The sequence below is a fragment of the Salvelinus namaycush genome, chromosome 18 (genome assembly GCF_016432855.1).
Source record: "Salvelinus namaycush isolate Seneca chromosome 18, SaNama_1.0, whole genome shotgun sequence".
In the NCBI taxonomy this organism is placed as follows: Eukaryota; Metazoa; Chordata; class Actinopteri; order Salmoniformes; family Salmonidae; genus Salvelinus; species Salvelinus namaycush.
The window spans coordinates 29,062,214-29,076,003 of record NC_052324.1 but is presented as its reverse complement, the minus strand read 5'-3'; the positions used below and the strand labels follow the sequence as shown (position 1 = coordinate 29,076,003).

Sequence of the window (13,790 nt, the reverse complement as noted above, 5' to 3'; positions counted from 1 at the left end):
CTCTTGGGCCTAGCCCCTGACTCACACAATTGACCAGTCACATTATGCAGTTATTATATACAGTTTATATTTCCTTATTACCGGGGCTGAAACTGCATTAATCCGGCCTCTTTGTGTGTGTGTGTGTGGCGCTGTGTGTGTTTGTGTGTGCGTGCATGTGAGCATACGTGTTTGTTTCCGTCTCAAATTAATAGGGGCATTCCCAGACAAAAACCTTTTCAGATATCAAGTTAAATGCCACTCCACGTCCCTCTTCCCTAGTCACAAACAGACCTCAGCACTCATGATTGGCAACCCCTTACAAAACATTGTACCCTTCGCTAAACTGTCATTCCATTTTACATCGTCATCCTCTCAACATTTCAGAGCCCTGCCATGCAGTGACAATTACATTGCTCTCTGTTACAAGATAGAGTCTAAACAATGGCTCCCAAGCAGTGTCTGTCTGTATGCATCCCTCCCTCCCCCCGCTCCCCTCTCCCTCCCTCTCATAGAACTGGGCATGTTTCATTAATGTTCTTAGTTTGTTGTGAGATGGAGAGAGGAGAGGAAGGAAAAACATACTACTCTACATTTCCCTCAGTGACCCACATTCAGCAGCAGACACTTCCTGGTCTCCCTCTATCATCTCACCCCTTACCTCCCCTCCATACCTTGGCTGAATCTCCTTCCCCCCCTCACCCACGTCTGTCACATCCCTCTCGATCCCCCTCCTGTTTTTCGGTGCTGCAGCAGGCTCTGGGGCTAGGTGTTTACTGCTTACTCATGGAAACGGACAGAGATTCTGCTTAGGGGGCGCTTTGCTTACCGCTCAGAAGGGGAAGGCAGGAAGCCGTGACAATAACAAACTAGCTACAGTCCAGTCACTTACAGTACAACCACTGCTCAGACGTACACACAGCTCACTGGCGTTAAACATTTCAAGAAGTTTGAACTTCTGTTCTGGGTTACAGTTACAGAATGTATTTTTGTCTCTTAACAACTCTCCCTACTGGACAAAAGAAGAAGACATTTACACAAGGAGGCGCTTCAAAAACAAACATTGTGTCAGAATCATGACGTCAAAGACACTGTGCTCCAGCCCCCCCCCCAGACACAGCCCCCCGCCCCAGACATACACAAACAAACAGTCATTATGAAACCTGGGCCTGGCACATTAATGACCTGCATGAAACACTGTTCCCTTTATACTTTGAAGTACAAAGGAAGTGAGAGAAGAGAGATGGGGAGGGACAGAGAGACAGAGGTCCTCTAAAAGACTTCAAACAAGAGGCCATCTTTGAGTGTCTGTGAATAGGGCTGGCACAATTACTGAATAACTGTGTAACCAACGGTTACGGATGAAGACCATCATGAAACGGTTATTACGATGACCACGGTCATTTGGCTGGCCCATTACCGTCACCAAAAATTCCATGACCGTCACAGCCCTATCTGTAAACCACTGTTATCCTTTCTCCACCATTCTGAGCTAATAGAAAGTCAACATTGAGGAGTGTGTGAGTTTAGTTAACAAACACAAGGAGAGCAGAGGAGATGAATCAGCCAGCTATAGCAGCCAAAGTCATCGAGGCGTGACTCCAGGCGGTGTCCCAAAGGAGAGTCATCAGAAACACACAGGACTGCCTGTTACCAAACAGGCCTATATATACCCACAACACCGTGCTACTCATGCAGACTAACTCCATTCATTAAGTCACCACTTGTCGTTTGCTGTTGAAAAACAGCTCAGTCTCCGATTCAATGAAAGTGGTTAAACCTGGTTCACAGAAGCCATGACGTTGTTATGGGGGAGTAAAACAAATGTCCTTGACAATCACATCGTAGGCTATAACATTTCCAAGTTTTCAAAGGTTGGATACCTTAAACAGGAAGTGTGTCTTCCTTCCTGTTCCTGGTCTACTTCCTGATGTCTACATCCTGGTTGGAGACAGAGTGAAGCACCCTGTGCCATCAGACAGAGACAGAGACAGACAGACACTACCATGCTCTCTCTGTCAGGGACAACACCCACACAGTTACAACACAGGCCTAACAGCCTCTGGTTTAAAGTTGTCCTTAGGGGCACAGATCTAGGATAAGCTAACCCTCCACATATACTAACTGTAACTTAACTGTTGAAAATACTAAACTGACCTTAGATCAGTGCCTAGGGGCAACTTCATTCTTCTCCCACATGAGATATTTCCCTTCATCCCTTCAGAGCTAGCCAAGAAGGCCAGGGTTATGTACAGTACATAGGGTTATGTAAGAACTATACTGTATAATAATAGCTGAATAAGACTATTCACCATTGTCAGTCGTTATGTGATCACCATCCATATGATCTATGACAGTCCACATTATGATTGATTACGTGTTTTCAATCAATCAACCAATTATCTATTCACAAACGGGTAGTGTAGGTCTGAGCAGAGCACAATGACAACAGAGGGAGATAAGACAGATATACACTGAGTATACCAAACATTAGGAACACCTTCCTAATATTGAGTCCCCGTCCCCATCCCCCCCCTTTTGCCCTCAGAACAGCCTCAATTCATCGAGGCATGGACTCTACAAGGTGTCGGAAGCGTTCCACAGAGATGCTGGCCCATGACTCCAATGTTTCCCACAGTTGTGTCAAGTTGGCTGGATGTCCTTTAGGTGGTGGACCATTCTTGATACACATGGGACACAGTTGAGCATGAAAAACCCAGCAGCGTTGCAGTTCTTGACACAAACCGGTGCGCCTGGCACCTACTACCATACCCCGTTCAAAAGACACTTACATTTTATGAATCGCCCATTTCAGCCTCTGAATGGCACACATACACAATCCATGTCTCAATTGTCTCAAGGCTTAAAGATACTTCTTTAACCTGTCTCCTCTCCTCCATCTACATGTATTGAAGTGGATTTAACAGGGGACATCAATAAGGGATCATAGCTTTCACCTGGATTCACCTGGTCAGTCTGTGTCATGGAAAGAGCAGGTGTTCTTAATGTTCTGTACACTCAGTGTACAGCATAGTAATGCTGTAGGCCTATAGATCTCCAGCTTGACTTGTTGTGGTCCTGTTTGTTCTATGTACATTTTAGGTGTGGGAAAGTAGCTCCTTGCTCAGAGCAGAGTTGTGGTGTTCTCTCTCTGTTGAACAATAGCTCGGATCCCACTACTTCACTAGATTAGACAGGCTAATCTGGTGGCTACTGCTCTGAAATAGACAGGAATGCAGCCTCAGATTGGACTCCTATCTTTAGGCTGGTGCGCTCTCTTACTTTCTCGCTCTCACGCTGCTGGGAACATTTCTTAATCACATTCAGTGTTTGGAGAGCTGTCATGGAACTGAACAGAGCTCAGAGCTCCCAATGAACCCACAGTGGAAACACACAGTCCCAGTGCCAAACGCTGCAGAAACACACAGTTCCCTTTCTCAAAACACTCTGTCCAACCCTACAATCACACACACTGTTCTAGGTTTGTATACAATGTGGCAGAGTATGAAGTGGAAGAGTGGAGAGCGAGTGTGTGTGGGTGTGGCGCACGTGCATGCGTGCGTGCGTGCATACTTGCATTAGTATACATGCGTGTGTGTACGTGTATGCAGTGTATACTATTTGAGCGTGTGTACTGAGTGCAGAGTATCCTGTTTGAATGAGAGAGGTTGCTGATTTCACAGAGACAGAGGGAGTCCAACTACAAATACAATCTCTGCCCTTTCCTACTTCTGGCATCTGACCCAATGTCCAAGGGATGACATCACGAGGAGTTTGGCAATTTAAGTCCAGAGTTTGAGAATGAAAACAGCAGACCGTAGAGATGAGCGTACAGATAGTGCTGTAAACTGAGCCGTCTCATCTGATAGTACTTCTAGTTTCTAATTCTAGCATGACTGGAAAAGCCAGAACGACTCTCCATAATCTGCATACAATACTGAAAGAATGTGAGGAATCTGCTTTGTTTTGAAAAATTGCTTCTGCCATGTGTTTGCTGAGATGCGTTGCAATACTGGGATGACTCAGCAAGTTGAAATGACATAACATTCAAACCAGCTGCATAATCTGCTTTTCTTGGTACTCAAGACAGTGTTGTAGCACAGCTTCGCCAGGCCCTACCACACGGTCAGAGTTCGAGCCGACAGACAGACAGACAGACAGACAGACAGACAGACAGACAGACAGACAGACAGACAGACACCTGTCCCAGTCCACACCTACCAGGCAGTCTCTCTGTAGGGTCTTCATCAGGGCATTGTAGGTGTCAGCGTCAAAGTAGAGCCCTTCATGCATGTCCTGGAAGTCCAAGTCCTTGTAGACGGGACATGCCTTCTCCCTCTCCTTCCTGGAGGCACGTCTCTTGTAGGTGGAGCCCTTCAGATCGTACTTGTAGTTCATCTTGACAGAGCGTGGCAGCACATTGTTCATCACCACCAGCCGGATGTTGACGCCTCCAGACTGGATGCAGTATAGGCCGTAGAACTTAGGCAACAGCGTGCGTGGGTTCTGGTTCAGGTTCTGTGTGTGGATGTGGGGAGAGAGGTGGATTGCAGTTAGTAGATTATTAAGGTTCTGGATTGGTTAGAGTTCATATAGCTCTGAATACTCAGTTAACCATTAATCCCAAACCTTAAACCTCAGTATTATTCCACTGTTTAAAAGGCCTAAGACTAGGTTTGCAACCTAAATTGAACCCTAAATCCTATATAGTGCACTACTTTTAAACAGAGCCCTATGGGCCCTGGTCAAAAGTAGTGCACTACGTAGGGAACGCAGACCAGATTGGGTAAGTTACTCACCATGTAGTAACCTGGGAGTAGTTTCTGGAGAAACTCTGCCTCTTTGTGCTGGACGGTTTTGATGATAAACTCGTCATCGCTGGTCAGGTAGAACAGAGAGCCGCTGGCCCCGGGATTGGACAGCTCAATCAGAGGCTCATTACAGATGGAGTACTGAGGAGAAAAACAACAAAACATAACTGGTTTAACATGCCTGTAAAAACAACAAAAAATAACTGGTTTAATATGCCTGTAAAAACAACAAAACATAACTGGTTTAACATGCCTGTAAAAACAACAAAACAACAACACATAACTGGTTTAATATGCCTGTAAAATCAACAAAACATAACTGGTTTAATATGCCTGTAAAAACAACAACACATAACTGGTTTAATATGCCTGTAAAAACAACAACACATAACTGGTTTAATATGCCTGTAAAAACAACAACACATAACTGGTTTAATATGCCTGTAAAAACAACAAAACATAACTGGTTTAATATGCCTGTAAAAACAACAAAACATAACTGGTTTAACATGCCTGTAAAAACAACAAAACATAACTGGTTTAACATGCCTGTAAAAACAACAAAACATAACTGGTTTAATATGCCTGTAAAAACAACAAAACATAACTGGTTTAATATGCCTGTAAAAACAACAAAACATAACTGGTTTAACATGCCTGTAAAAACAACAAAACAACAAAACATAACTGGTTTAACATGCCTGTAAAAACAACAAAACATAACTGGTTTAATATGCCTGTAAAAACAACAAAACATAACTGGTTTAACATGCCTGTAAAAACAACAAAACATAACTGGTTTAATATGCCTGTAAAAACAACAAAACATAACTGGTTTAATATGCCTGTAAAAACAACAAAACATAACTGGTTTAATATGCCTGTAAAAACAACAAAACATAACTGGTTTAACATGCCTGTAAAAACAACAAAACAACAAAACATAACTGGTTTAACATGCCTGTAAAAACAACAAAACATAACTGGTTTAATATGCCTGTAAAAACAACAAAACATAACTGGTTTAACATGCCTGTAAAAACAACAACACATAACTGGTTTAATATGCCTGTAAAAACAACAAAACAACAAAACATAACTGGTTTAACATGCCTGTAAAAACAACAAAACATAACTGGTTTAACATGCCTGTAAAAACAACAAAACAACAAAACATAACTGGTTTAACATGCCTGTAAAAACAACAAAACATAACTGGTTTAACATGCCTGTAAAAACAACAAAACATAACTGGTTTAACATGCCTGTAAAAACAACAACACATAACTGGTTTAACATGCCTGTAAAAACAACAAAACATAACTGGTTTAATATGCCTGTAAAAACAACAAAACATAACTGGTTTAACATGCCTGTAAAAACAACAAAACAACAAAACATAACTGGTTTAACATGCCTGTAAAAACAACAAAACAACAAAACATAACTGGTTTAACATGCCTGTAAAAACAACAAAACATAACTGGTTTAACATGCCTGTAAAAACAACAAAACATAACTGGTTTAATATGCCTGTAAAAACAACAACACATAACTGGTTTAACATGCCTGTAAAAACAACAACACATAACTGGTTTAACATGCCTGTAAAAACAACAACACATAACTGGTTTAATATGCCTGTAAAAACAACAAAACATAACTGGCTTAATATGCCTGTAAAAACAACAAAACATAACTGGTTTAATATGCCTGTAAAAACAACAAAACAACAAAACATAACTGGTTTAACATGCCTGTAAAAACAACAAAACAACAAAACATAACTGGTTTAATATGCCTGTAAAAACAACAAAACATAACTGGTTTAATATGCCTGTAAAAACAACAACACATAACTGGTTTAATATGCCTGTAAAAACAACAAAACATAACTGGTTTAATATGCCTGTAAAAACAACAAAACATAACTGGTTTAACATGCCTGTAAAAACAACAAAACATAACTGGTTTAATATGCCTGTAAAAACAACAACACATAACTGGTTTAATATGCCTGTAAAAACAACAACACATAACTGGTTTAATATGCCTGTAAAAACAACAAAACATAACTGGTTTAATATGCCTGTAAAAACAACAACACATAACTGGTTTAATATGCCTGTAAAAACAACAAAACAACAAAACATAACTGGTTTAATATGCCTGTAAAATCAACAAAACATAACTGGTTTAATATGCCTGTAAAAACAACAAAACATAACTGGTTTAATATGCCTGTAAAAACAACAAAACATAACTGGTTTAACATGCCTGTAAAAACAACAAAACAACAAAACATAACTGGTTTAATATGCCTGTAAAAACAACAAAACATAACTGGTTTAATATGCCTGTAAAAACAACAAAACAACAAAACATAACTGGTTTAATATGCCTGTAAAAACAACAAAACAACAAAACATAACTGGTTTAATATGCCTGTAAAAACAACAAAACATAACTGGTTTAACATGCCTGTAAAAACAACAAAACAACAACACATAACTGGTTTAATATGCCTGTAAAAACAACAAAACATAACTGGCTTAATATGCCTGTAAAAACAACAAAACATAACTGGTTTAATATGCCTGTAAAAACAACAAAACAACAAAACATAACTGGTTTAATATGCCTGTAAAAACAACAAAACAACAAAACATAACTGGTTTAACATGCCTGTAAAAACAACAAAACATAACTGGTTTAATATGCCTGTAAAAACAACAAAACATAACTGGTTTAATATGCCTGTAAAAACAACAACACATAACTGGTTTAATATGCCTGTAAAAACAACAAAACATAACTGGTTTAACATGCCTGTAAAAACAACAAAACATAACTGGTTTAATATGCCTGTAAAAACAACAAAACATAACTGGTTTAATATGCCTGTAAAAACAACAACACATAACTGGTTTAATATGCCTGTAAAAACAACAAAACAACAAAACATAACTGGTTTAATATGCCTGTAAAAACAACAACACATAACTGGTTTAACATGCCTGTAAAAACAACAAAACAACAAAACATAACTGGTTTAATATGCCTGTAAAAACAACAAAACATAACTGGTTTAATATGCCTGTAAAAACAACAAAACATAACTGGTTTAATATGCCTGTAAAAACAACAACACATAACTGGTTTAATACGCCTGTAAAAACAACAAAACATAACTGGCTTAATATGCCTGTATAAACAACAAAACATAACTGGTTTAATATGCCTGTAAAAACAACAAAACATAACTGGTTTAATATGCCTGTAAAAACAACAAAACATAACTGGTTTAATATGCCTGTAAAAACAACAAAACATAACTGGTTTAACATGCCTGTAAAAACAACAAAACAACAACACATAACTGGTTTAATATGCCTGTAAAAACAACAAAACATAACTGGTTTAATATGCCTGTAAAAACAACAAAACATAACTGGTTTAATATGCCTGTAAAAACAACAAAACATAACTGGTTTAATATGCCTGTAAAAACAACAACACATAACTGGTTTAACATGCCTGTAAAAACAACAAAACATAACTGGTTTAATATGCCTGTAAAAACAACAAAACATAACTGGTTTAATATGCCTGTAAAAACAACAAAACATAACTGGTTTAATATGCCTGTAAAAACAACAACACATAACTGGTTTAATACGCCTGTAAAAACAACAAAACATAACTGGTTTAATATGCCTGTAAAAACAACAAAACATAACTGGTTTAATATGCCTGTAAAAACAACAAAACATAACTGGTTTAATACGCCTGTAAAAACAACAAAACATAACTGGTTTAATATGCCTGTAAAAACAACAAAACATAACTGGTTTAATACGCCTGTAAAAACAACAAAACATAACTGGTTTAATATGCCTGTAAAAACAACAACACATAACTGGTTTAATATGCCTGTAAAAACAACAAAACATAACAACTGGTGAGGTACAGTATGCCTGTACAACCATAACCTAGTCACAGATATGTTTGTGCTGCCTCAATCAAGTCCTTTTGTCATTGAACGAGCTGCCTAATCCTGGGAAACATCCTCATGAAAACAAGGTTCTCGCCTGATTTATAAAGCACAACTTATTCCATGGACAAAATCCTAACACACCGCCCGTTGTTAATTGTGTGGTTAAAAAAATAACAAGTTGTATTCCAATTGGTGTGGTCTGGAACACAAACATACTGTTTCCTTCATTCAAAGATGCTTGTGTGGCTTTTCTAGCACGGTATTTCATTAACACTCACCCACGCACACCCTCCCCCTTACCTCACCCCTCCTACCTCTCACACACACTTACCTCACACACACACACACCCCTACTGCACACACACACCCCCAACCTGTCTCTCACACACCCTACCTCACACACCCTACCTCACACACACCCCCTACCTCACAGAAGGGGTTCTGTTAGACTAGGGCTTTTCTGTTCATATGGAGAACAACACAAAATATGTTCTTGGAACGGTTGTTGTATGTGGGCTCTATTGCCAGAGGCTCATCTCATGTAAACTAAACTGGAAATGTTATTGTGTGTACAGACATGGGCTTTGTTTGTGAAGGTACAACTGATAAACACACACACACATGCTGGTGGAAACAATACATTCACCCGTGCCCTGAGGCTTATTGCTGGCCTTACATGGTGTGTGTGTGTGTGTGTGTGTGTGTGTGGTAGGGTGTGTGTGTGTGTGTGTGTGGTAGGGTGTGTGTGTGTGTGTGTGTGAGGTAGGGGGTGTGTGTGTGGTAGGGTGTGTGTGAGGTAGGGGGTGTGTGTGTGTGTGAGGTAGGGTGTGTGTGTGTGTGTGAGGTAGGGTGTGTGTGTGTGTGTGAGGTATGGTGTGTGTGTGAGGAAATCAAAGGAATAGGGGAAGTCAGTGAGGAAAGGCAGTAGTGCTGTGTCCATTAAACACTAACGTTTAATGATAAGGGCAGTAGAAGGGAAACAGCACTGTGTATTCTGATGGAGAGAGAGAGAGACGGCATGGGGTTCTCCACAGACTGATGGCAGTCTCCAATCACGTTGAGCCCACAGCACAAACACATCCGCAATTTATCTGCATTTGCATTCAGGAGCCTGGGGGGTAGTGTGTGTATGTGTGTGTGTGTGTGTGTGTGTGTGTGTGTGTGTGTGTGTGTGTGTGTGTGTGTGTGTGTGTGTGTGTGTGTGTGTGTGTGTGTGTGCTGTCTTAATTAAGCTGATTTGTTGCTCCGGTCTCTGAATAAATGCATAATCAACAAAAGGACACACATTAAGACAGTGTTTGCGTCACCCTTCAGTCTCTCTCCCACTTCCAGTCTGCACCTCTCTGGCTTTCACTCTTTCTTTGCCTGTCGTGTAGCCTTTTGTCTGCTAGCAATGATTACAGATCATAAATGCAGAACGTGGCAGGGCATTCATAAGAGCTGTGGTGAGGCTGGGTGCAACAGCCTTGAAGTAAAAGAATGGTAGAAAATAATTTCAAATGACAAGTAATGTGTGAGTGGAATAATATATACAGTGGGGAGAACAAGTATTTGATACACTGCCGATTTTGCAGGTTTTCCTACTTACAAAGCATGTAGAGGTCTGTAATTTTTTATCATAGGTACACGTCAACTGTGAGAGACGGAATCTAAAACAAAAATTCAGAAAATCACATTGTATGATTTTTAAGTAAATAATTTGCATTTTATTGCATGACATAAGTATTTGATACATCAGAAAAGCAGAACTTAATATTTGGTACAGAAACCTTTGTTTGCAATTACAGAGATCATACGTTTCCTGTAGTTCTTGACCAGGTTTGCACACACTGCAGCAGGGATTTTGGCCCACTCCTCCATACAGACCTTCTCCAGATCCTTCAGGTTTCGGGGCTGTCGCTGGGCAATACGGACTTTCAGCTCCCTCCAAAGATGTTCTACTGGGTTCAGGTCTGGAGACTGGCTAGGCCACTCCAGGACCTTGAGATGCTTCTTACGGAGCCACTCCTTAGTTGCCCTGGCTGTGTGTTTCGGGTCGTTGTCATGCTGGAAGACCCAGCCACGACCCATCTTCAATGCTCTTACTGAGGGAAGGAGGTTGTTGGCCAAGATCTCGCGATACATGGCCCCATCCATCCTCCCCTCAATACGGTGCAGTCGTCCTGTCCCCTTTGCAGAAAAGCATCCCCAAAGAATGATGTTTCCACCTCCATGCTTCACGGTTGGGATGGTGTTCTTGGGGTTGTACTCATCCTTCTTCTTCCTCCAAACACGGCGAGTGGAGTTTAGACCAAAAAGCTCTATTTTTGTCTCATCAGACCACATGACCTTCTCCCATTCCTCCTCTGGATCATCCAGATGGTCATTGGCAAACTTCAGACGGGCTTGGACATGCGCTGGCTTGAGCAGGGGGACCTTGCGTGCGCTGCAGGATTTTAATCCAAGACGGCGTAGTGTGTTACTAATGGTTTTCTTTGAGACTGTGGTCCATTTTCGAATAATTGCGCCAACAGTTGTTGCCTTCTCACCAAGCTGCTTGCCTATTGTCCTGTAGCCCATCCCAGCCTTGTGCAGGTTTATCCCTGATGTCCTTACACAGCTCTCTGGTCTTGGCCATTGTGGAGAGGTTGGAGTCTGTTTGATTGAGTGTGTGGACAGCAGTGGCGTGCCGTGGGCCTGGTGCCTGGGCCTTCAGTGAGGTATTACACAGTCCCACCCGAATTAATCCACCTCATTATGATGCCATGGCTCTAGAGTCTAGACACTATACATTTAGACAGAAACGCAGTATAACCAGGCGTTGCGTCACCTTGAAATTGACAAATTGACATTTTTGGGTAAACAGTGTTTACCCAAAAACATGACACAATCAATGAGTCTTTCAATATTTCCCTTCACCTTTTCATTGTGCAGCTCCGTTGCCCTGCGCGCGTGTTCTTTGAGCTGTAGATCCACTCCGGTGTCCCCAAAAGTTTTCAAAAGCACCATTGCTTGTTAGTGCCCAGCCGTACTTTGGTGTCTCGTTGCTGCCTTGGTTAGACAACTCAAGTTTGCAAAGCCAGTGTGGCTCCAAACACCAAATCGATCACTTGCAAATAATAGGCATTCCCAGCAGTACAGTTTGCAGTGCTTCTCGGAGCCAAGGAGCCATTGACAGCGCTCGTAGTTGAAACTTTGAAAGTGGCGAGCGAACGAAGCCCTTTCCCGCCTGTGACAGGCTTTGTGGCGTCGGGCGACCTCTCCTTACAATGTCTAACTTTTCTTGAAAAGTTCGTCTTGAGAATGGCGTTATAATTATATCCTCGACCAAATCGATATCTTCTCCTCCTTCCGCCATTGTGGGTTGAAAAAACAGCTTAGTAGTACGCAAATTAATTCGTTTATCAAATTCAGTTTCCTAGATCTCCATAGGACCTGCCTCTCAATATTGGTAATCCAATCAAAAGACGTGCACGCACTACGCCTGCTAGCTGGCTCCTGTGTAACACTGGAGCCAGCCAGCAGGCGTACAATAGCCAACTCTAAAGCTGATTGGTTGACACAAAATTTTCATTTCCATTCACTATAAGCGACAAGTGCCCGCACTGTTGATTCTGAAGGCCTGAGGGCAGATTTTAGACCCCTGGCAACACATGATGGCTGAATATGATTGGATAAAAGATCTAACATAAAGACAAGCCCTCCAAATCTCAACCTGGGGCTGGAAGCAGTACAACCAAGAGGAAAGCTATGAAAGGAAGAGTATAACTCTTACTCTGGGGAATAATTTAATACATATTTGTGGGAAAATATATTTTAAAAAAAATTATATTCTGATGATGTTTAGGCCAGCAGAGAAGGCCTTGCAGGCCCTGACGGCCCACCACTGGTGGACAGGTGTCTTTTATACAGGTAACGAGTTCAAACAGGTGCAGTTAATACAGGTAATGAGTGGAGAACAGGAGGGCTTCTTAAAGAAAAACTAACAGGTCTCTGAGAGCTGGAATTCTTACTGGTTGGTAGGTGATCAAATACTTATGTCATGCAATAAAATGCAAATTAATTACTTAAAAATCATACAATGTGATTTTCTGGATTTTTGTTTTAGATTCCGTCTCTCACAGTTGAAGTGTACCTATGATAAAGATTACATACCTCTACATGCTTTGTAAGTAGGAAAACCTGCAAAATCGGCAGTGTATCAAATACTTGTTCTCCCCACTGTAGATAACAGATCATGCAGTGAATAGCTGGGCCTGCTCCTGCATACAGTGTGATATATGTATATATACTGTATGGTAGTGCTGCATATTGAAACTCTATGGTGTATTCTCCTCTGCTCTACCTATTCCAGTGATAATGACAGCAGAGTATACTAGAGAGTGGTAATGACTTTGACCTGAAGGGCCTCTCTCTGACATGCCTCCTGAGTTGGATCGGTCCGCAAGGGGTTAACTCCTGATACACGCACACCCTCTGGGAAATTACAGCCTCATTTCATCTCAATGTGCAGGGGATACAATTAAACCCATCATAATGAAAGCATGCTCAATTAGCATGACCATTATCTCACCCCCAGCCCAACCCCAATCACCACCACCACAGCTGGACATGTAGAACGGGGTAAAACCACTGCTCTCAGAGGGTGGCAGGTATACTAGCGGTTAAGAGCTTGATGTGGAAATTCTTACACAGGGACACTCAAAGTAAAACTTAATTGAATCCTCCTTTATTTGTCAGCGCGCTGGAGAGATTCCAACAAACTTAATGCACCATAGTAAATGTCTGTCAGAAGCTCAACTGCCCCAGCAGTTGTCTTATATACGGCTATACACAGACAAGTTATATTTGTATGATTTAGCATAATTAATTAATCATTACCGTTTTGTTTCATTCATATCACATATCACCGACCAATACTGGTTCGTGACAGACCAACACCTCACAAGGCTTCTTCTCTCTAAGCTGAGACCTTGAAACTGAAATATATTTCGTTCTCAAAACAAGGTCTGGGCGTACTGACA

The 13,790-nt window shown here is 41.1% G+C and overlaps 1 protein-coding gene across 2 annotated transcripts in view; it reads right to left on the bottom strand.

Annotated features, from left to right (window-relative positions):
* LOC120063333 (phosphatidylinositol 4-phosphate 5-kinase type-1 beta-like) overlaps nucleotides 1–13,790 on the bottom strand; it is a 92,968-nt gene that overhangs the window by 18,700 nt on the left and 60,478 nt on the right. For both annotated transcript variants that reach the window (XM_039013656.1, XM_039013657.1), the window contains exons 6-7: nucleotides 4,779–4,931; nucleotides 4,201–4,497 (exon numbers count right to left, since the gene is read on the bottom strand). In XM_039013656.1, coding sequence (XP_038869584.1) covers nucleotides 4,201–4,497; nucleotides 4,779–4,931 — 450 coding nt within the window. The remainder of the gene's footprint in view (nucleotides 1–4,200; nucleotides 4,498–4,778; nucleotides 4,932–13,790) is intronic.